Source organism: Vanessa cardui, chromosome 10, assembly GCF_905220365.1.
Source record: "Vanessa cardui chromosome 10, ilVanCard2.1, whole genome shotgun sequence".
NCBI classification, from domain to species: Eukaryota; Metazoa; Arthropoda; class Insecta; order Lepidoptera; family Nymphalidae; genus Vanessa; species Vanessa cardui.
In genome coordinates this window covers 6632863-6656505 of record NC_061132.1, presented here as the reverse complement: position 1 = coordinate 6656505, position 23643 = coordinate 6632863, and the positions used below count along the sequence as shown (strand labels likewise).

Genomic DNA, 23643 nt, shown 5'->3' with positions numbered 1-23643 from the left:
ACGTTCTTCCTTGGACTTGAAGTTTGCTTCATACCAAATTTCATCAAATTCCCTTCATTGGTTTGGTCGTGAAAGACCGACAGACACACATACAGAGTTACTTTCACATTAATAATATTAGTATACATTAAAAATACCCAATCGTCCTTTATCCTTCGTTACATATACACAGCATTACGCTTCCAGTTTTGATTTCCTGCAAAAAAGTAAAAAGCAATACATAACTTTGTAATGAAAGTCGTAATTATCGAAAATATACGTGAAGTACCTTATCATAAAGAGTCCAATTATTACAATGTTTTTTTAGTATTTGAACTATTGTCAAAAATCTGTGTGACAATTATTTAATGAAATTATCAAAAAATTTAGGTTATGTTTCGTATGACACTGAGACATCCACTGATCCATTGGAGAAGTCTGGTAGATGGCCAGTTTCATGCAGAATAAAAAAATAATTGTATTTAATTATATATACATATCTGAGCCGAGATGGCAGTGGTTAGAACGCGTGCATCTTAACCGATGACTTGGGTTCGAACCCAGACAAGCACCACTATATATATGTGCTTAATTTGTGTTTATAACTCATCACGCGCTCGGCGGTGAAGGAAAACATTGTGAGGAAACCTGCATGTGTCTAATTTAATTTAAATTATGAAATATACATACATATACATATACATGTGCATTACACCAACCCGCATTGGAACAGCGTGTTGAAATATGTTCCAAGCCCTCTCCTTAATGGGAGAAGAGGCCATTAGCCCAGCAGGGAAATTTACAGGCTGTTACTTTATATATACATATCTAACTACTGAGCATCATGACATGACATGACACGTTGATGACTCAATTGCTTGGGTAAAGATTATTATTTTAATTTCGACGGTCGAATTTCATGTGCCGTATATTGTTCTTACGGCGGTACATTACTTATACACCAATTAACTTACTCCTCCTCACCTTAATATGTCTATTGCAAAAGCAAAGTATACAGCTCTTTTTTACACATATTTATTAGTAACAACATAAGATCCTTTAGCTGTGACTGTCAAAAATTATGTTTATTCTTACCTTGTTTTTCTGTCGCTTCCTGATTGTCTCGTTAAAGCGTTAAAATTTAATTAAAGTATTAATTAGCAGCAATTATATACAGTACATAAAATTTAATTTAATATAAATGTTGCTATCATTCAATTAACTGTATATAATATAATATTCGACCAAACTCAAAACCCTACTTTTCGAAAAACTACCAATGAAAAATATTTCTAGTATTATTATTTAGAGCACAAGTATGCAAGACAATATTTATTACTACCTAGAATACATAGTTGTTACTATATAAATGGACATTTTTTTTTAAATAAATAATTATATATTATAACTTGGTGGTAGGGCTTTGTGCAAGCCCGTCTGGGTAGGTACCACTCATCAGTTATTCTACCGCCAAAAACAGTACTCAGTATTGTTGTGTTCCGGCTTGAAGGGTGAGTGAGCCAATGTACTATGTTCCCACGTACTGTGTTCCCACGGTTGGTGGCACATTGACGATGTAAGGAATAGTTAATATTTTTAACAGCGTCGTTGTCTATGGGTGATGGTGACCACTTACCATCAGGTGGCCTATATGCTCGTCCGCCAACCTATACCATAAAAAAAGCCAGCGGCCCGTCCCGGTTTTGCACGGGTGGACTGAACTGGTGGGTGAAAACCTCATGAGAATCCGTTCAGTACGTTTAGAGTTTTCGCGAACATACAGACAGTCGGACGCGTCCGCAGGACTTGGTTCGATAATATGTAGTGCTAATTTTGTTATCTATTACACAATTTCTACAGGGGTAACATAACTACAAGACGAGTTAAAAACCAAATGTGATAAGAATTATCAAGTGTGACGTTTTTAATAAGACTTTTTAAAGTAGGGCGAAATTGGTCCAACTGTGGAGCTGTTGATGCCTAAGGAATCCTAAGCCTACAGGGTAGTGGTAGTCGTAGCTCTAGACCCAAAACTCACTAGAGGATGTAGTTAGAAAACAATTGAAGTGTACCGTATATACAGTAATAATAATTAGTACTTACACCAAACCAGGGTTAATGAAACACGTATATATTTAAAACCTTTTTAATATCTAAAAACGAAGCATTTAATCAAGTACAGTCCCACCTACTGAGGTTTTCCACACATCCTTAAATAAAGTAAATTGACTACGTAACACCCAAATACCAACTAACAACAGCCTTAGGTATAGAGTATTTACATTGACTTTTCATAGACAATATTTAGCGACGATAGGTAATGAATTAAAGTAACTTACATTTTACAAGCGGTAACCCAATGTGATATTTATTTCATAAAATTGCACTTTTTCTCTCTAATAAGTTTTATACATGACGTCATTCCATTAGATATTATAAAGCTATTCTATTTTTATATTTCAAAAAGGAAAAATAGGAAAAATTAAACCATATACAATAATAAAGTCACTTAATTCACATAAATATTCAAGCGGTAGAGGAATGACGTAGGTACGAAATGCGTCTTTGGCAATAATGACATGCAACTTAATTCTAGTGCGAATAATTTAATATTATAGAAGTATTAGTAATTCCAATTTGTTTATACCCAATAAACTAAAAAGAATTATTGCTTTTTGTACTTTCTCAACGCCTTCCTACGAGTGTTCTCCATACTCCTTGTCACCAACCACACGCTGAATCGATTCGCAAAACCATGGATGGAGTTGATCACGTAGAAGAAAATAGTATGTGGCAGGTAGCCTGGAGTCTTTGAGGTAGTTCCGACTAGACTGATGGCGGATTTGACGAAGGTCTTTGCGGTGGGAGCGATCAATGTGCTTCTTCGGATACCTGACATGTTGGAGCATACAAAACCAGGTAGAACGCACTGTACCACAATGCCCTTTTTACCGTATTCCATATCGAGACCTTCCGAGAACTTATCGACGAAAGCCTGAAAATAATATTTTAATATGAAGCCGATATTGGAAAATTTCGAAAATAATTAGCATAATCCTTCACTGAGAGGATTTAATACTCAAAACAGAACACTACCTATAAAGTGTACACTAATAATAAAATATTATTGTTGATATAAAAAGGCAGATTAAGAACAGTGGAGAAATATTATCTTGGATTAATTAAAAACACTCGGTAAGTTTTACGACAAATTGCAGCAGGCGAGAACGGGCCTGAAAGTTACCGAGCAAAGTTGCTCCGATTGAGATAGTTTACAATGAAAAAAGATAATATTCACACAAAGTGCATCGAAAAGTGGTAACAAACATCGTACCGAATACTGTCGTATTAATCAGACCAGTGTCGTTCAATTAACACTCGAAGTTGATTAAAAATCATCACTTTTTACTCCGCTCTCACTTAAATAAAAAACTGCCTATAACTCACTAGTTATTTCCGCCATTTCAAGCGCGTTTCAATTTAACAAAAAAAATATTGTTTTAACATAAGTTACTCCCTATTACACTAGCTACATGCCAGTGAAAGTCAAAATCAGTCTACCCGTTCCAGAAATTAGCCGGAACAAACATACAGACAGACGGACAAAAATTGAAAAAAATAAGAGTTATTTTCGTATATGTATAAACATCACCTTTTTGCTTATCACCTATTTATTACAATGTCATATTTAATGAATTATTCGTGATATTACTAATTATCAAGTTTGAGACTTGGAAATCACATAGATATTTCATAGCATGAACTCCGAAATTGACCAGCAGAGTCCTCAACTGCGGTCAATTGGAATAATGTTTCAACTAAAACCGCAATTGAGATGCCGGCGTCATCATCGGCGAATTTAATCGAATGAATGAACCAAACCCCATTATTGTGTCGTCTCAACTTGGAACCACAATAGAGTTGATTTATTTTATTAAAATCATATGTAATGATAATATTTTAATCCACTATCAGACACGAAGGGAGGTTACATAATTAGCTAAATTCATATTCATACTGGTAAATTTGTCTAAAGACGATGCAAGATCAACATTTTTCGTCAACTATAATTGTTATAGAAGATCAACAACCCCAAAAGCTGTTACAAAATAAAATATTCTACCGCATAAAATTATCATAAAGCGAATTTAAAATTTCTAAAAGATTTGAGTTTGCTATATGACATCAACCATATCTGATTCTATAAAACATAGGTAGCTGGTACCTTTGCAGCTGCGTATACGGTCAGCAGAGGGCTCGGTATGATTGACGATCCTGAACCAATGTTGATGACGACACCTTTTCCACGTTTTACCATGCCGGGTAGAACGAGAGCGGTCATCCGAGTAACGCTTACAATGTTAGCTTTGATCATGTTGTTCACGGACTGTTCCCTGGTAGAAGAAAGAATAATTTATTAATACTATTTACATACAAAACATTTAAAACAACATCATTCACAACATTTGTCGATAAAAGGAAGAGCTTGGTGTTTATGTATTATGGAGCCGAAATGCCACAGTGGTTAGAGCGCGTACATCTTATCCGATGATTGCGGGTTGAAACTCAACACCACTAAATTTTAATGTGCTTAATTTGTTTTTATAATTCATCTCGAGCTCGGCCTTGAAGAAAAACATAATTGGGAAACCTGCATGTGTCTAATTTCAAAGCAATTCTGCCTCGTGTGAATCCAGCAAGCCACAATGGAGCACCGAGGTGGAATATGCTCGTAACTTTCTCCTCAAAGCACATTTACAGGCTGTGGATGTATTATTTCGACACCAAAAATGTATGCTACTCTAACTCGAGAGTCCGCTAATAATAGCGTAATTTAAATCGATTGAACCAATGCGCCAAATTAATTAAGGAATTACTAATATTCCCATTTACCATTACTTTTAAGTTGATATATATAATTAGTGTTAGGAGTGGGTACGACAATAGCTCAAGGCCGATCCTGATCCCAGTCAGTCAGTATCGATTCTGTGATTTTTACATCCTAAATGGTATTATCTATATTTCTTCGCACGATGCACTGCTGATACTAAATATACTACAGAATGTCTTATAACGTTCACAGTTTTTAGTCATTAGACTATACAAGCTGCGTTTTAAATATATGTAATATGTTCGAAAAATGTTCATTAAAAATTCACAAAATAAGTTCACTTCAATTTTATTATATGTATAAGATATAACATGAACGCTACTTCATCTAAAGAACATAACATATATATATATGATAGATAGTACGACACAAGTTAGATGTAGCATCAGCAAATTTAATTAAACCAATTACTGCCGATTTATACAACCAATAGAAATAGCTCCCTATCGCACCACTTAACGCTATTCGTCAGTTCAACCCGAGAAAGCAAGTGCATGTTAATCGACGTATCAAATTGACGAATATACTAGGTCATATGTTATTACAACTTATTAAGTTTGTGTAAAGATCATATCCAAATAAGAAATAAATATTGATAAATTGGGATACCGTACTTAAATCGGATGTGATCTTAGCGCCCTATAGCACCATTCGACGCTATTCGTCACTATAGATTCTCGCGACATTGAAAGCAAGTGTATGTAAATCGACCTGTTAAATAGACGAATAAGTATAATTATTAGGACATATGATATTACAGGTTATTACGGTTATGTAAAGTTCATATTTACATGAGAAATAAATATTGATAATTTAGGATAGCAAACTTAATTCGGATATGATTGGTTTTACGAATTTTTCCGATGCTACATCTAAGTTTTGTCGTACTATAGATACTTCATCTTTATTTGACGATTTCATTATAATCTTACAATCAACAAATCATCCGTGTAATCATAGTGTATCCTATTTTAAATCGTCAAAACTTTTTATATATAAAATTCAATAAGTGTGCTTCAAGTTATAGCCGTTTGACGTCCTCACGTCAATTTCACGTTACAGAAAAACCCATAACCATTTTTTGCTCAATCCGTTACTTGTTATCCGAAATCTGTCTAATCAATACCTGATTTATTTTACCATCGTGAAATGCGAATTAATGGAGAATAGGCTATTTGACAAACGGAAATAAAGAGGAAAATAAAGAGTCAAATATTATAATCAATATATATTTCGAGTTTAAAAATTTATTATTATTTATTAACGAAAGTTGAAAATAATACTTCATTTATTCAAAAATCCATCAATAAAGTGCATATTTTAAACGATTGTCACGTGACACAAAACGCTCCTGATTGGCCGAGATTATGATGAAGTCACTTGCTTGTTAACCTTGCTCGCCTTCTATACCTATGTACCACAGATTAAAATACAGGCACTGTATTTTAATCTATGTCACCAACGCCATTGCAGCGCCTTATAGTCCAAGAAGCGTTTTCGCGCGCTTTATAAATATGGAATTTTAAATATGATATTTTTCGGCAAATATGTACTAGAAATAAAAAAATCATTTTTTACTGGGTTCCTTAACATCTACTAAATAATATAAAATGGATTTTAAAAACCATTCAAATAGCCTATTGATTCTTAGATACGTTTTTAATTACCCTATGTAAATATGTATAACAATAACATCAGTAATATTGCATAATACACTTAAGAATAATCATTTAGTTATATAACATTAGTAAACAAATTTTATAAAGTATGTAGTTTGTATTTGCATAAACGATATCACCGTCACACTTCGTAAACACTTGTAACCTTACAGAATCATACATTTTAAAAGTACTAATTTCAATTGCAAAATATCGAATTTTGATAAACAGAAATGCCTTAAATTACTATATAATATATATAAGGATCAATATTGCGTGTCAAATTAATTGGACTAATTTTATCGTTCATTATTCTCAATTTTTAATGCTTATTTAATTTCCGTGACTTAAATTTCAAGACTTTTCTTAGAAATTTTTGATATCTTTATTTATATTTACACACAATCGTTTAAAATCGAAGCTTAGAATGTTTTTTTAAAAAACTATCCTATATAATTAATATTGAATAACATTATATGCATTACTCTGATCTCAATTTAAGTAGCACAAACACCCAGACTCAAGACATCATAGAAAACTAATGACCTTTTCCTAAATCGACTCAGTCAGGAGTCGAACCGATTAAAACCGGTGTACGCACTACTCGACCATGGAGGGCGTCAATAAAAAGTATAGCGTATCTATCAAATAGTATCTGAAAGTTATTAACGCTGACGCTGTAAGAAATATTACAATTCATTTATATACATTTAAAAATACTACTATTGAATCATCCAGAATAGCTCTACAGGTATATATCCCTGCAGAGCACGAGTCCCACCCATTAGTCCATTATACTAACCAGTAGCTATCATCTTTGTGAAGATATATCGTAGTTACCATCAAACATTTATCAACATCAACGTTCGATAGCAAGAAAATTGTTCGTATAATATTTCAATTTCACCGCAGCGGACGCTTGTATGAGCACCTGCTACCTTTGAAAATGGCTTTAAATTGTGCGGTTGTTGCGTCCGATATCAATCGAAGGGTATTATGTGACTATTTGATGTATAACCCCCCTTATGGGACTGCCGGGTAAATGTTTTCCGTTCGTGTGTACAGACTTTATGTTTATATATCTATTTCTTTGACAAGACTCAAAGCTTTTGACGACACATATATACGAGTACGTCTTCATTATTGAGTGACTTGCTATATAATATAATGTATGTTCATATATCTAGCGAAATTTTACCCATACGTAACCGGGCTAAAAATCAAAATATTCTTTATTGTACGCCAATAAATAAATCATACAGACACGATTAGGAAAGATGCACAAGAGTCGTCCTTATCGCTAACACAGAGATCTCTACCAGGCAAACTTAAGGTAGAGGAAAACAGATATAGAAAGAGGTAGGGGTGGAATATTAATATATTTAAAAATGAAAAAATAATTACATACATACATACATATAGTAAGACAAAAATTAGATGTAATTCATCGGAAAATGCAATAGAATGAAAATGAAACCGATTACTGCCGATTTACACAACCAATAGAAATAGCTCCCTATCGCGCCATTCGACGCTATTCGTCGCTATAGATTCACGCGTCAGAGAAAGCAAGTGCATATAAATCGACGCGTCAAATTGACGAATTTATTAGGTCATATGATATTACAAGTTATTACGTTTGTGCAAAGATCATATTCGCGTGAAAAATAAATATTGATAATATGGGATAGCGTACTTAATTCGGATGTGATCGGTTTTACGAATTTTGCCGATGCGACATCTAAGTTGTGTCGTACTATACATAGTAAAAAAAGTACACGAGTACACAGGGCTATTTTTGATTAAGTTAACAAACCTACCTAACTACGATAACCTAATTTCATTGATAATTTCATCCTATTCCGGTCACGGCGACCAATCACAAGAGAAACCAAAACCGAGAGACGTATTACAGTGCTCAAGAAGGTGTAAGCACAGATGCATTCTGTATTACGTGAGGTAATAGGGAACCTACTTAAGTTTGTTTTAAACCTTACTTTATAATAAAAAATGAATTCAAGAAGGCCATTGAAACAAACTATAAATTGTTATTTTATAAAATGAATACATTATTATTATGTATACAGTTCTCATGTTTGCATACAAAATAGCAGTAAAAACTAACTTTAAAATTACCCATATTATAATATTATAACAATAACACAGAAGTCAATTAAAATAATTTCGATTGTGATGCTGCCCTAATGATTAAAACACAGCCAGAATTCCCACCTTTACGATAAATTGATGATAAAAAAATAGATATCGTGGGATAACCGCTGGAACAAGGTTGATTACGCTATTTTATGTATATTAAACATTAACAAATTAAATTAAAATAGAATTAAAATAAATTTAAACATACATCCACGCAATACATACAAAAATCTTTATCTCGAATCACAATATCTATTAAAAGAAACCGCATCAAAATCCGTTGCGTAGTGTAAAGATTTAAGCATACATAGGGATATATTTCTGTCCCAGAAATGGCAACTTTGTTTTATACTATGTAGTGATAGTGACAAGACCAAATTTTACTTTAAATAATATTTTATAACATCCTATATAATAGAAAGAGGAAGGACGTGCTACTTTTCACTTATGAAGCTATTTCTGATAGTTATTACTAATGGTCGCGTATAGTTACTTCGAAAAACTCACCAATCGGGCAGGTCCAGGAAATATTCGGGATAAGAGTAGGATATACCGACGTTGTTCACCAGCGTTCCAATCTCGAGATCGGCTATCTCTTTCGATATCTTGTCGAAGATAGCGTCGCCATCGCAGAAGTCAGCTTGCACTGTCTTCGTACTCACTTTATATTCACTCTCTGTGGAAAAAGCGTTATATAAATAAAATTTGTCGACTTTTTGTCATTGAAACAATTATATAAGGTAAATATTATTTTTTAATAGCTAAATAAAACAGATTATAATAATATCAAAGGGGGCCTAGTGGTTTAAACAATCAAAGAATAAATCCTGACACCTTTAGCTAGTATAATGTAAGCTTAAGGCTTAAACCTGAAAATGGGGCATTACTATATACATATTCATACTTTCCCAATGAAGGTAATAATAAAGAACTAAGACTGCGACTATCATATCACTAGTCAACTCGTTTTGATTCTCGTAGCTTATTCTGAAACATATGAGCTGTTCCGCGACTCCGATCGCGTCAGTTTTGTGTTCTTGAAACTTGACACACAGAAATATAAGATTTCTAGATTAGTAGCCTAAATCTATTTCAATGCTAATTTTGTTATGTAGTCATAAACATACTATGCTATTTGCAATACTATTAAAATTAAAAGAAAAAACACACATACATACAACGGCATAAAAACCTACGAAATGTCAATGCCTTCTTTCACCAAAATATTTTTACGGTTATCCGATTTAGAGGAGAGACATGTGACAGATTATCATCCAATTCATGAACGTTTTAGAATAATTTTTAAACCAATATTTAATTATATCTACAGAATTCAATTGAAATGCTTCCCTGGTTTTAAATCCAGTAAATTTCTCTTAAAATCTACGGATAAGTCAGTCAGCCTGGACACAGTAGTTGGAAGACGTTAATTTATTATCGAACTATTACAGTAGAACTAAACTAAAGTATCCGTAAAAAAAAAATATATATATTATATATTTTTTTTTATAATTCGAATGTTTAATTCTGGTATTAACTTTGAAAAAATATGCGGAAGGCTAAACAACTTATGTATAGTGGAGCTATGGTATTTATAAATGAACATATAAATACAATATTGCTTGATTATGAGACATAAAAAAACATAACATAGTAGTGTGATAATCATAAGTCATTATAAATAAAGTTTATGTGCAATAATAATACAATATGCAACAAATTAGACTTTGTTCGATTTTTATATTGAATGAGTAGGCAGGCGGAAATTAACCATTCAATGGTATAGTGTCACCAAAGCCGATAGTCATTGATCTTTGAAAATATTGTTAAGCATTATACCGCCAATGCACCACTTTGGGAGCTAAGAAGTTATGTCCTTTATGTCTATAGCTACACTGTTTCACGGAATCATTAAGCCCAAACACAACAAAACCAGTGTTGCTTCTTGACGGTACATACACAAAGGTCTTTTTATACTGGTGTTTAATAAAGTACTGTCATGACTTCCATTTATTTGATAATGAGATTATGATCATAATAAATTAATTTAAATAATAATGTGTTCAATAAATTTCAGTCTTAAGTTAAGCGCACTCAAATCGATGAAAATGTAAATGTTATCTATACATATAATAAAATTGGAGTGTGTGTTTGTAATATTAAAATAGCCCTTTCTTACTCAATGCATATGTATGTATACACGGTACATATACCAAAATAACATTTTTTACATTTTTTTTCGATATGTCTGTTTGTTGCGGATAATCTCTGGAATGGCTGGACCGATTTTTCCGGGACTTTCACTGGTAGACAACTGATATAATAGGGAGTAACTTAGGCTACAATAATATTTCTTTTTTGTTAAATTCAAACGTGTACAAGGCCACGGGCACAGCTAGTCGCAAATAAGTTTGAATACATAATTTACTATTAAAATACACATTGTATTTTCATCGTGATCTCTATAAGTTTATTGATTATATATAATGGTTAAATTAACCAGTCCTTAGGTACGGACGTAATTGCAATATTTAGGTACAAACTTAAATACATACGAGTACGTAAACAAAAGTGTATTTGTAACACAACTTTAAAAGTGCATTTTCTGTGCAACTCTATCGGTAAATAATAAATGATATAACTGATAATTGTGTTACAGACTCCCAATCCCTACCTGATTCCTTATTGTATACATGTTACTGACACTTTGCAATACTAGAACTATTATAAGTAAAGTAACAGCCTGTAAATTTCCCACTACTGGGTTAAGGCCTCCTCTCCCATTAAGGAGAGTGTTTAAAACATATTCCAGCACGATGTTCCAATGCGGTTTGGTGGAATGCACATGTGGCAGAATTTCGATGAAATTAGACACAAGCAGGTTTCCTCACGATGTTTTCCTTCACCGACGAGCACGGATGATTTATAAACACAAATTAAGCACACATATATAGTGGTGCTTGCCTGGGTTTGAACCCGAGATCATTAGTTAAGATGCACGCGTTCTAACCACTGTGCCATCTCAGCTCTGAACTATTTTAAACTAACGGTATTTACATACTAACGGTGACTAACACATTGTTTATTGTTATTCGATTTATATTTAAACAAAGAATAAAAGAGGAAATATTCGATAACAAAACATCAAAACATACAAAGCAAAATAGTCTTTAAGACTTTTTACTTTGCGGCTAGGCGGCCCGGAAGTAATCGCACTACTAAGGCTTCATATATACTACTTGTATGATTAAACAAATTATACTTTACCTATTTCAGCAGCAGTTGCTTTTAACTTGTCGATAGATCGACTGACGAGAACAATATCACAGCCACGGGCAGCTAACTATGGACAAAGAGACAAAATGTAAATAAAACAATATTATATAAAAAAGCTATCGTTCATAAGTACGTCATGCTACGTAGGAAGTCTTTAAGCGGTTGGTTCAACATTATACCTACATGAAACCCTATATATTTTCTTCGGCTCCAAGCTTGCAATTTTTATGGCATAGGTTTGTGGTACATATAGACCACCTGATGGTAAGTCACCACCGCTCATAGACAATGGCGCTTTAAGAAATATTAAACATTCTTTAAATTACACCCATGCGTCACCAACCTTGGGAGCTAAGATGTTATATCCCTCGTACATGAAGTTACTCTAGCTCATTGACCATTTAAACCGTAACAAAATTTTTTGGCTGTAGAATATATGATGAGTGGGTGGTACCTACCCAGGCGAGCTTGCACAAAACCCTACAACCATGTAGGTAGAACAAATTCCATCAAATTCGGTTTGGGTGTGAAAAATAAACAAAACAGACAGACAGACAGAAAACCTTTCAAAAAAACTATTATAACCTTATTATATATTAATAATGTAATAAATAATATTTGTAATATAACATTCATACAATTGTAATTGTAATCATTTAGATTTCAAAATTAAGTCATTATTGTAAATAATAAATAACAAGACATAAATACAGTTCACCATACAACCCAATACATAATTATAATTAATTTTAACTTAATAGATTCACTGATTAATTTGATAACAGAACTTAAGCAGTAATCGTACACACAAAGAGCATAATATAATATAATATGTTTCTCTGTTCTTGTATGAAGGCTCAATGAGCCAGAATATTCAAAGGGGCGAGTAACATGACAATCCATACACCCCTGAGCATTGCATTAATAATATCAAGCATTGGGTCTTCCCATTTCAGTGTCTACGAGGATAGGCGACCATATAATTGCGAGGTCTGCTAGTAGTATGCTACTTACTAGCACGAATATATTAAAATAAAAAATAAAATAAATATTGGACAACATCACATATATTACTCTGATCCCAATCTAAGTAGCTAAAGCACTTGTGTTATAGAAAATCAGAAGTAACGAAGGTACCACAAACAACCAGACCCAAGTCTTCATCGACTCGGCCGGGAATCGAACCCAGGACCTCTGAGTGGCGTACCCATGAAAACCGGTGTACACACCACTCGACCGCAGAGGTCGTCCTTATAATAAAACATTCTTAAATTCAACTCAAAATATTATCTACGTTTTAAGTACATTCAATAAAGTGAGACTTATATTACATCGAGTATATTTTCAGATTCCTTTCCATAGAATCTCGAATCTCGCAACAGATTTACTACGGTGAGGCTCCGTTAGGAACGACTTCAGCTGTTGCATGATATGCTAATATCAATATAAAATGGAAAATCATATATTTCTATTTAAATCTAACTTTTATTTCTCTGTGAATTTTTCGAACTATTTCATTGATGTTTATTTCATGTGTCTTAAGATTTTTGATTTATATCTGCTTGGTTGTAATTTTTTTTAATATATCTATTCTAATAATTATGGCGAAGATTAAAGGCCTTCTTGGTCTAATCCTTGCCTCAGATCCAGAGGTCCTGGGTTCAAGCCCCTGGTGCTTTGATATCGCCTTCGATATCGAACGATATCAAGCGAAGATAATTATAATAATAATGAAAAGATCGTTGTGAAATAATAAGGAGAAGCGAGATCGATGGCTGAGGACTAACCAAAAAAGCGAACAAATAATCCTTGAATAATTGTATCTTCTTGACTCTTGTATAATGTTCTCCTTCCATTTAAAAAATGTATAAATATTGTATAGCGTACTTACTTCTTTGGCATATGCTTTTCCGATTCCATCAGTACTTCCAGTGATTACTGAAAAGAAAAAGAAAATCTCATTATCATAGACGTTCTCTTAAAAATAATATTAAAAAACATAATGATGACAATCAATAAAATATAGGAATGAATGCAATGACGTTTAAAATGGATCAGACAGAAGTAAAATATTATTACTACTACATCAAACGATGTAAATGTGTTGTAAAATATCTATTCATATAGACTTATTTGTATGCATTTACAATGACTATACTCAGCTTGCATAACTTTTATTGGTAATTTACGGGTTCGATTTTAATAATTGATTACTAGTATAGTATTGTCTCAAGTCTTCAATCAGGTAAAATAGGTGATATGCGAGCGCAAAAATACCAATAAACTCAGCTAGCCTGACTCCCAAATTAGGGAGGGGGGGGGTCGTTAATAACCTACCAAAACGCTCAACATTTGGCTCACCTTTGCGGGTAAGTTAGGAGAGATACAGAGAGCCTCCCTATTCGCGGTTAGTCTATTGGATATAACGTCTAACGAATACCAAGAACTCAATTACCAAAACTAGCACTGACTTATTACTCGCTAATTAATTTGCTATTATAACTGAATACATTTTATACGCAAAATATAATACACAGGAAATGTTCCAAGAAACGTAGCCGTTATGCAAAACATCTTAAACATTCTCTCTAGTTCTATATATACATAATATCTGACGTCTAAATATTCCCGAGAATGGTTTAGACCACGTGATCAATTAATCAACACCGCAATGCCGACGTTTGGTCTGAAACTTAAAAACGACTAGCCGTTGCTTTCTCGGTTGTATTTTACTTAATCCGAGACTTGTTCTCTAAACTAGTTTCGTTTTGTTTGAATTTACGGAGCCTGAAGTATCGCGGCGTGAAAGTTTGGATTTTCAGTTCGTATAAGAAACTTTTTGATTTGGATAAATAAATCTGTTATTATTCTGAAGTCTAAACATATAAATGTTATAATTACGCTTGTATTTCAACATGGAAATTTATACATACTATTATTAATTATATCTGTTATAATTATCTTGGAGTTAGCAACTGAGATTAATAAAGGTCAGGTTACAATGTATATATATACATAATCGTATAAACTCTTTAGATAGGAACAGTATTAATTTTGTCTAGAATGCGTAATTAATCCAAGTGTAACATTCATAATCACGTTAAAATATATAGGACACGAAGGTTCAAGGAACTAAATGATGATGGATCAATCAAATCAATCAATAAATCAAAATAATTTTTATTCAAGTAGGCTTTTACAAGCACTTTTGAATCGTCATTTTACAATTGAGTGAAGCTACCACCGGTTCGGAAAGTAGATTCTACCGAGAAGAACCGGCACGAAACTCAGTAGTTACTCTTTTTTGATGAATAATTATTGATAATTATTATTTAATGCATGAAGAACAGTGATAGTAGGACTCGGTGGTAGAGTACCATTACCTGATCACGTATTCTAATACCAAAAAGGAATACGACGTGTCTTTGGTTATCCTATCAACAATTGGTAACCCACATACGTCTATTTTGAATTGAATATTATAATCACTTACTAACATTTCACGACTGTTGTTTTGAGTTTGTTCTTACAAAATAGCTCTCCTGATACTGAATAAATACCATGTTATCAGATTATCGAACATCTATCGCGCCCAATCAAACGATTAATTATTATACGTCTGGTTGTGTAACCCGTCTAAAACAGTCCATTTGAAGTATTTTGTACTACAAACAGGTATTTTTTTCTGTTTAGAAATGTATTTACCAAATTATTTTGAGTCTGCTTTATATTTTCGAGTTTATTTGTTTCTGAATGGTGAACATTAAACATTATTATAAATTTGTTTCTTTTTTCTATTTTACTTTGTGTGTTTGTATAACAAGCACGGAGTCTGCACTATTCTTCCATTTGTCAAACCCAACAATATCATTGATCTTTAGGAACATTACAATATCATCCTCGTTAATTCGATATAAGTTAAACCCACTTTAATAGTCCATTATCAATGTCAAATAAATAGAACTATGTCAAACAAAAAAACAAACACGTAAAATTTATACAACGTTAATTTTACATAACGATAGCTAACGTTCCGATAGCTTAAGTATAATTCCTGTTTCAAATTCAACATGGCGCGAGAGCATAATCGTATATTCTCTGGATAAAGCTAAGTCAACAATTTACGTTGGGTAGAGGGTATTTGCATAATTTGCAATTGATAACGCGAGCGAGAGTTAGCTCAACTACAGACACGTCTGGAGCCTGAGAGTCAATAACAGCAGTAATATGTTAGAATGAAGATGCCGAATTCAATTTTAGAAAGGATTAGTTGACTTCAGCTGTGTCGTCACTTACGTTTCGACAATTGCTCACATTCGAATAGAATTCGTAATTGAGAACAGACTCGAGATTTTATTTATAGTTCAGGAGTTCAATTTACGTACCAGTTATTGCAATATTCAATGCCAGTATCAAAATCTGACTCAGGTCATTACGAAGTTGTTAGGTTAAGAAATTACATTATATTCAGCGGGAGTCTGGAAATATTTACGGTCTCTGGTCATGGATATTGATGAACCAAGACATTGCTGACGGTTGTGACAGATTACCCGGCAATATTATTATTTCATGATACAGATAGAGAGCAACAGGTACGAGCAAATTGGCCACTCGAAGATATTAGGTCATCAAAAGGAAAACATTATCTATCCTTATATGGACAATGATCCATTAATCTTGGGAGTTAACATGTCTTGTCTTTTGTGCCCTCAAACCGGAGCACAACAATACAAGTATTGCTCCATGGCGGTAGAGCAGGAATGGGTGGTACATACCTAGACGGGCTTGGACAAAATCCTAATACAAATTCAGAGTGTCGATATATTATACTGTTTATTCTTTTCTCTTTACGAATTAATTTGATTTTTTGGATAAAAGCGTAAGCCGTTTTTTGTGTCAATGATTATGGGATAGCTGCACGATAGAAAATCGATTATGTTCTCATTTTGAAGAGCTCTAGTCATAGAGTCATGAAGAAAAATAAAGGATTCTTGATTCCAATTTACTAAATTGTTGCGGTTTAACAGATATTTAGAGAGAAAAGTATTGGTCGGTTAAAGAAGCTGTATAAGAAAAAAAATTAAAAACGGTAACAAAATTAAAGAAAATAGGTATCACCAAATCTCAATTATTTTGAATAATTGCAAAGTCTTGCGAGAGGCACACTAGTTTATTATAAAGTATCGATAAAAAAACACTTATCTCAACCACGATTACATCACCAAAAACAATAATCAAACCAAAAAATAAAACGACAAAACAAGAATACATAGTAAACATTTAAACTTATCGAGCAATTGTACATCGATATTTTACAAAACAAACAAGAAACACTGCAAAGAATAAACAACGAACAAACGAAACGAACGATTCAACTTTATTCATAGTTCCGGCTCTATTTGCCATATTTTGTATACAAATTTTTTACACATACAAAAAAATACTATCGATATTTTTTACTTGGGCGTTTGTTACGTTTCACGAATTTCTGTATGGATTGTTTGTATGCTGTCAACGGTTTAATATTCCGCACGTCATGTTCCAAACTCGACACAATACTAACATACTAAATAAAGACAATATGTGATACGTGAAAGCCCGACTGAGTATAATAATATACTAGTAAGAAACCTTTTCCCACAGCTGGGTTAAGCCTTTCCCTCCCTTTGAGGAGAAGGTTAGGAGCATATATCAAGTTGCTCCAATGGATTGACTTTACAATGTTTTCCTTCACCACTGAGCTCGAGATGAATTCTAAACACGAATTAAGCACATGGGATTGCAGTGGTGCTTGCTTGGGTTTGAACTCGCTATCATCGGATACGATGTACGCGCTCCAACAACTGGAGCAACTCGGCTCCGTCTGGGCTCTGCATCAATTATTCTATCAACGTATTTCCGATCGAATAGTGTGTCAGCCAGACTAGATACGGGGCATTGATTGTTCTTATCCAGGGTGGTATATGTGATCAAGTGTAACTACAGGCACAGGGGATACAGCCTCTTAGTTCCCAAGATGTCGCATCACGGATATAAAAATAAGAACACGTTTATTTAGGACAACTATAGGTTGGTACATTGCAAATATAAAAAAAACACAAAAATAATAAGGGATGGTTGATGTTTATGTATATGTATGAGTGGTGGTGAACGATGGTGGTAACCCAATTACAAGTCGACGAAGGCAATACAATTTTTTTTTTTCAATTTAGCTGTAATCAATAATTCTTTCAGTATCCTTAAATATAGCCACATTAAAAAAGGTCAGGTAGAAGGAAATCTTTTGACCTCTGAAACTTCGAAAAAAAAAAATAAACGAATTGAAAGGAAATCATAACGTTATTAATCAAGAAAACATATCGACACTGTAATTAAAAGTTAAATGACCAATAAAATTATTTTACTTCGTAGTTGACCTCACTTAAACTTTAAGTTAAAATTATTTTATGTAAAACATATTATGACGGAACTTTTGTTAATTATGTTTTAACAAACAACCTATAGGTTTTTTTATAAATTTGTCATAATTAAACAAGCTATTATTACCTCAAAAGACATACTATCGTAGACTTTTCTTGCGGTTTTTTTCAAGCGTACAATAATAGCATTTGGTACAAATTCTTTAAGAAATATAAGTTACACAAACCTTATTCGCTATAGCTTCCTCTAATAATGAAAACCGTTTAGTGGTTTAGATGAAGGCAATATACGGAAAGAAACAAAAAACAACTTCGTTTTATATATTAATAATGTATCGTATGTATTTTATACCATCAATTATATGGTAAGCAAAGCATCATTTGTAAAAATTTTAATGTATCAATTTTCACATGTCATCAACATGTTCTTGTGTTCCGATTTGAAAGGGAGTTAGCCAGTATAGCTATAGACACAAGATTGTCACCATCGCGTTTCGAATGATTGATATATTATTTCTCACAGCTCCAATCTCGTTGGGCGACACCAAGTGGCCGCCCAAGTAGGCACTTGATAGTAAGCACCACCAGCCACAGATCACTCACAGCTCACAGATCGCTTAACAATTTTATATATATCTTTGCCCGTTTGCTTTGTTCGCGCACAGATTGTTGTAGCCTTATTTACTCATCTTTATTATATATTTATCTTATTACATACGCTTTCAACCAGTGAAAGTCACGTCACACTCAGTCACGTGTACACATACATATGCATTTATTAAAAAACCTTTTATACCTATTACAAACAGAAACTCCAATTTTATTATACATATTTAGACTGACGTTAATTTTTTTAAAATCAATACAATATTTTTTTGTCATAAAATGTGAATATATATTTTCGCATTAATCGACGCGTATTTATTTATAAAAAAATTATACATTCTAGGTCAACGGGAAGTTTTGGGGCTGTTGACCTTAGTAATTTAATTTAATATCAAGTATATATTAATTATAACCTTGAATGAGAGATATATGATGTATTTGACAACATAAGTCGATAGAATTTCCGGTTCTCTAAAAATATCTTGAAATCATCACCAGTTTACACCGACTCTTCGTTCTCGTGCCAGTGGTGGAATAAAGAGCGAGTGTAAGATACCCTTTATCATTTCCATACCCCTTACAACACGTATGCCAAATTTATTGATGACTAGCTGGTGCCAGCAACACCTTCCTCATATGATTGATATATCTTTGTATCTGTAGGTCTGAGAAGCATTGGGAATAGGAAAACGGTTTCGACCTCATCAGATTTGGTTCCAAAATATTCCGACTTTAATTTACTAAAAGCTAATGTTACCCCAAGGTTACAGTACATCAGTGAAAACCGCAAAAAAATCCGTGAAGCCATTTCTGAGATAAGTGGTAACAAAGGAACAGACAAAAATTCTAAGAACAATTTTATATGATCTATTGGGTTAATCCCCTATTAACGCAATATTGTCCTGTACCACTTTTCTCAGACATTTTCCATGTAGAGATTTCGATCAGTAGAGATTTTTTATATGTATGGAAGATTGATTGAATAGATAAGATTTGAAAGCATAACAAATGAACGTTCCTTTGACATGTCGTTACTAGTCGCCCGGGGCTCTTATCGCGTTTTGGGGGTTTGGTCGTCAGCGGCATAGTGAAAAGCCTTCATCGGAATTCAAGCTTGATTCATACCAAATTTCATCAAATTCGGTACTGGTTTGGTCGTGGTTTCATCGTCAGACAAAGTAACCCACTTTTGCCTTTATAATATTAGTATATATAGTTACATATAGTATATTTTACGTAAAAAGAGCCGAGATGGCCCAGTGGTTATAACGCGTACATATTAACGGATGATTGCGTCTTAAAAACCAGGCAGGTACCTCTAAATTTTCTTGTGCTTAATTTGTGTGTGAATTCATCTCGAGACCGACGGTCAAGGATAAAATCGGGAGGAAACCTGCATATATCTACTTCCAACGTAATTCTGTCACATGTTAATATACTAAGCCGCATTGGAGCAGCGTGTTGGAATATGCCCATAACCTTCTCCTCAAAGGGAGAGAAGGCCTTAGCTAAGCAGTAGGAAATTTACAATCTGTTATTTATATACTATTATTATTGATATATATAAATATTAAAAAAAAAAAAATCATAAACAGGCCTTGACTATTTATTCTCGTACAAACTACCGTTTCTGACTTCGTCCGGGTAGAATAACAATTTTTTACACTTCCTGATTACAACGCCACCAGATCCTACGCCTACCAGCTCAATTTTAAGCGATTCAGGCATGCACACAAATACACCCAATCTATCTTATCGAAATCGATTCAACCGTTTCAGAATAATTTAGTAAAAAATACACTTACAGAAGAATTATACAGATTTATCGATATACTACAAAGATTTAAAGTAAGAAAATTCTGATAAGGTCAAGCGTATAATTATACATTTTTGAAATGTGATATTTTCGCGTTTCCGTATTATTAGTGTTTTTTTAATATGTATTATTTTATTTTATAAGGTAGGTATGCGGATGGTGAAACGAGCCACTTGATGATAAGTGGTTATCATCGCCCCGCTTGGGAGCGAAGTTATGTTACACTCCCGAACCGAACAGTACACAAAGAATGAAAAAGTATTTTTTTTATAATTACTAGATTTTTGGGAGGATTCTCAAAAAATTTTAAATAAATGTACCGAGGAATTAATTTTACAGGACTTTTATTTCGAACAATGTTATGTAGGCTAATTGCTTTATATTTGTTTAGAAAACTCACTTTCTGCTATAAATATTAGTAGAGAAAGCAAGAAAGCGTCATGACTATATTTGTCGTGTCTCTGTTAACATATTCACATATTAACAATATATGCAATATGACTGATAAATACATGTGTAGTAAAGATTTATGAGGAGAGCAGACAGAGAGCAAAGGAAATGATGAGCAGTGAAGATCAGAAATTAGACCTTACTTAAAGGCAAAGCAGTCATCATAACTACCATGAGACATTTGTAACTTTATATCGGAAATTTACAATTATGATTGAAATCTCAGGTCGATAAACCCTGTGGTTTGAGCCTTCGGTCTTATTTTGTTGTATTTCTTATATAAAAAAAAATTGATAACTTTCATTTCTGTATAATATATACCCCAACCTTTAAAAAGAATAGATTAATAATAATCATTGATATTTTGGTGAATTTTTGTATAAATAAATAGTATCATCATTCAAATGGTATTTATGATAGCTCAATTATTAGCAAATACTACAGATTATAATTTAAACAATGCATTTAATAACATATATAAACGTAGGTTTGATATACTCGTACAACAATAAAATATTTATTACATAATACAACATAAATACATAACCTAATTCTGCTTAGTTTGTAAGTAAATAAGCATTTTTTATAAACGATTATACTTTCTACTTCCGTACACAGAATTTGTTTACATAAAATGCAACCTTGTACTTTAAAGTTTAAAGCCTTGTTCTCCTTGAACTTGTCTAGCTAAGTGAAAGTGGCGGTCTTGTGGAACCAACGTCACAGCCTTCAAGGATCTTACATTCGAATTCACACTGTATTACGATGTAATAACACTAAGTTTTGAATGGCTTTAGAATACGCGTACAATGTATACTTACGTTTTTAACTAATATCAACAATCATCGTCATATTTAGCCAATTTACAAAACCCTTTATAAGTTGTACATACTCCTTACTCTTCGTAATTCATTGGTGAACACCGTATATATATTTTTGCCACAATAAATATTCATTTTATAAGTAACATCATTAATTACATAAATATTGATAATTCATTAGTTTTATATTTAAAACATATTAGATACATAACATTAATAAAAACATATGATATTATGAACATATTAAAAATTACTTTGTAATCCTAAAACATTAAGTTACAAATCTGCCGTGGTATATCTATAATGTCTTTAACTGACATCTGATCGACTAACTCTTTCGATGGCATATTAATAAGAAAATGATTCTCTATCGACATATATAGGCTGTTTATTGATATCCTAATTGGTTTTGGAAATAATTTAATGGTTTTATCATCGATAAGTAACATACATACACATTTAAACCGCGTTTTTTGCTCATAACTCATAATTGAATTTAGGTAAATAACCATATACCAAGGCAGAATATTGTATTGGCACTAGCATCAAAAATGCGTACCAAACTTTATTTCATCGGTTTCAATTTTGATAGTTCCTGATGGTTCCAGAAATGAAAAACATCCGTGTAAGGTTTGTATAGCCGATGGTAAACGACAGCTTGTGGCATGAGCGTGCAGTAAATTGTGCTGACATTGAATATATAAAGACAGCTTAACGGAAGACTATGTTAACTAATCATATCTCCCCAACAACCCGATTACATTACACTAATACCACTATTATTATCTATGATATACAAAACTTTATCTCTAATATCCAATACAGTACAAAGTCGTGACCAATTTTATTGGTTACTATTAATATCACATATGTTATGAAATAGATAAATACACGTAAATTCGACAAATTTGTCACTTTCATAATTGTGTCAGTCTTATTTATTAAAACCCACCACTGGGTATACACTATGTAACAGTGTTAAAATATGAAGAGGCTAAAAAACAGTTTGCTAGTATAGGAGACTGCAAAGTGGTTCGCTAATATATATTTTGTTTATTGGCGCTGTAGGAAATATTAACCTCTCCTAACAACGCCATAGTGCGTAGGTTAGGAACGAAGATGTTACGTCCCCTGTGATTATTGTGACACGGGCTCAATTTTTCTAATCTATTTGGATGTCCGTTGTGTTTCTATATTACAATCAGGTATTAACTAATATCGAATGTAATTTTTTTCTTAATTTACCTTAAATTCTTTATGGTATTCGTGCAAGTTCATCTGCGTCAGCTACTTTTCATTACATATTCTACTTATTGTTGTGTTCCGGTTTGAAGGGCGAATCGGCCAGTTTAAGCAGATACAGTGAACAAAATAACTTAGTTCCCATGGTTGGTAGGGTACTGGAGATGTAAGCATCAATGTATGTGGAGGGTGTTGCAAATTTTCATCAGGTCGCCAATTAGCTCTATATATAATTAAACGTTAAACCTTTAAGTTATTAAATAATAATTAAAAAAACGTAATGAAATTTCTTAAATTCTTTCAATTTCGTGTTACATAGACCTGATGA

General features: G+C 32.9%; 1 protein-coding gene across 1 annotated transcript in view; it reads right to left on the bottom strand.

Moving 5' to 3' along the window:
- Positions 1 to 2111: 2111 nt before the first annotated feature.
- Positions 2112 to 23643, bottom strand: part of LOC124532752 (very-long-chain 3-oxoacyl-CoA reductase-B) — a 39862-nt gene continuing 18330 nt past the window's right edge. Inside the window, exons 2-6 of the mRNA XM_047107808.1 lie at positions 13853 to 13899; positions 11953 to 12028; positions 9193 to 9361; positions 4205 to 4373; positions 2112 to 2974 (exon numbers count right to left, since the gene is read on the bottom strand). Coding sequence (XP_046963764.1) covers positions 2645 to 2974; positions 4205 to 4373; positions 9193 to 9361; positions 11953 to 12028; positions 13853 to 13899 — 791 coding nt within the window. The 3' untranslated portion in view covers positions 2112 to 2644. The remainder of the gene's footprint in view (positions 2975 to 4204; positions 4374 to 9192; positions 9362 to 11952; positions 12029 to 13852; positions 13900 to 23643) is intronic.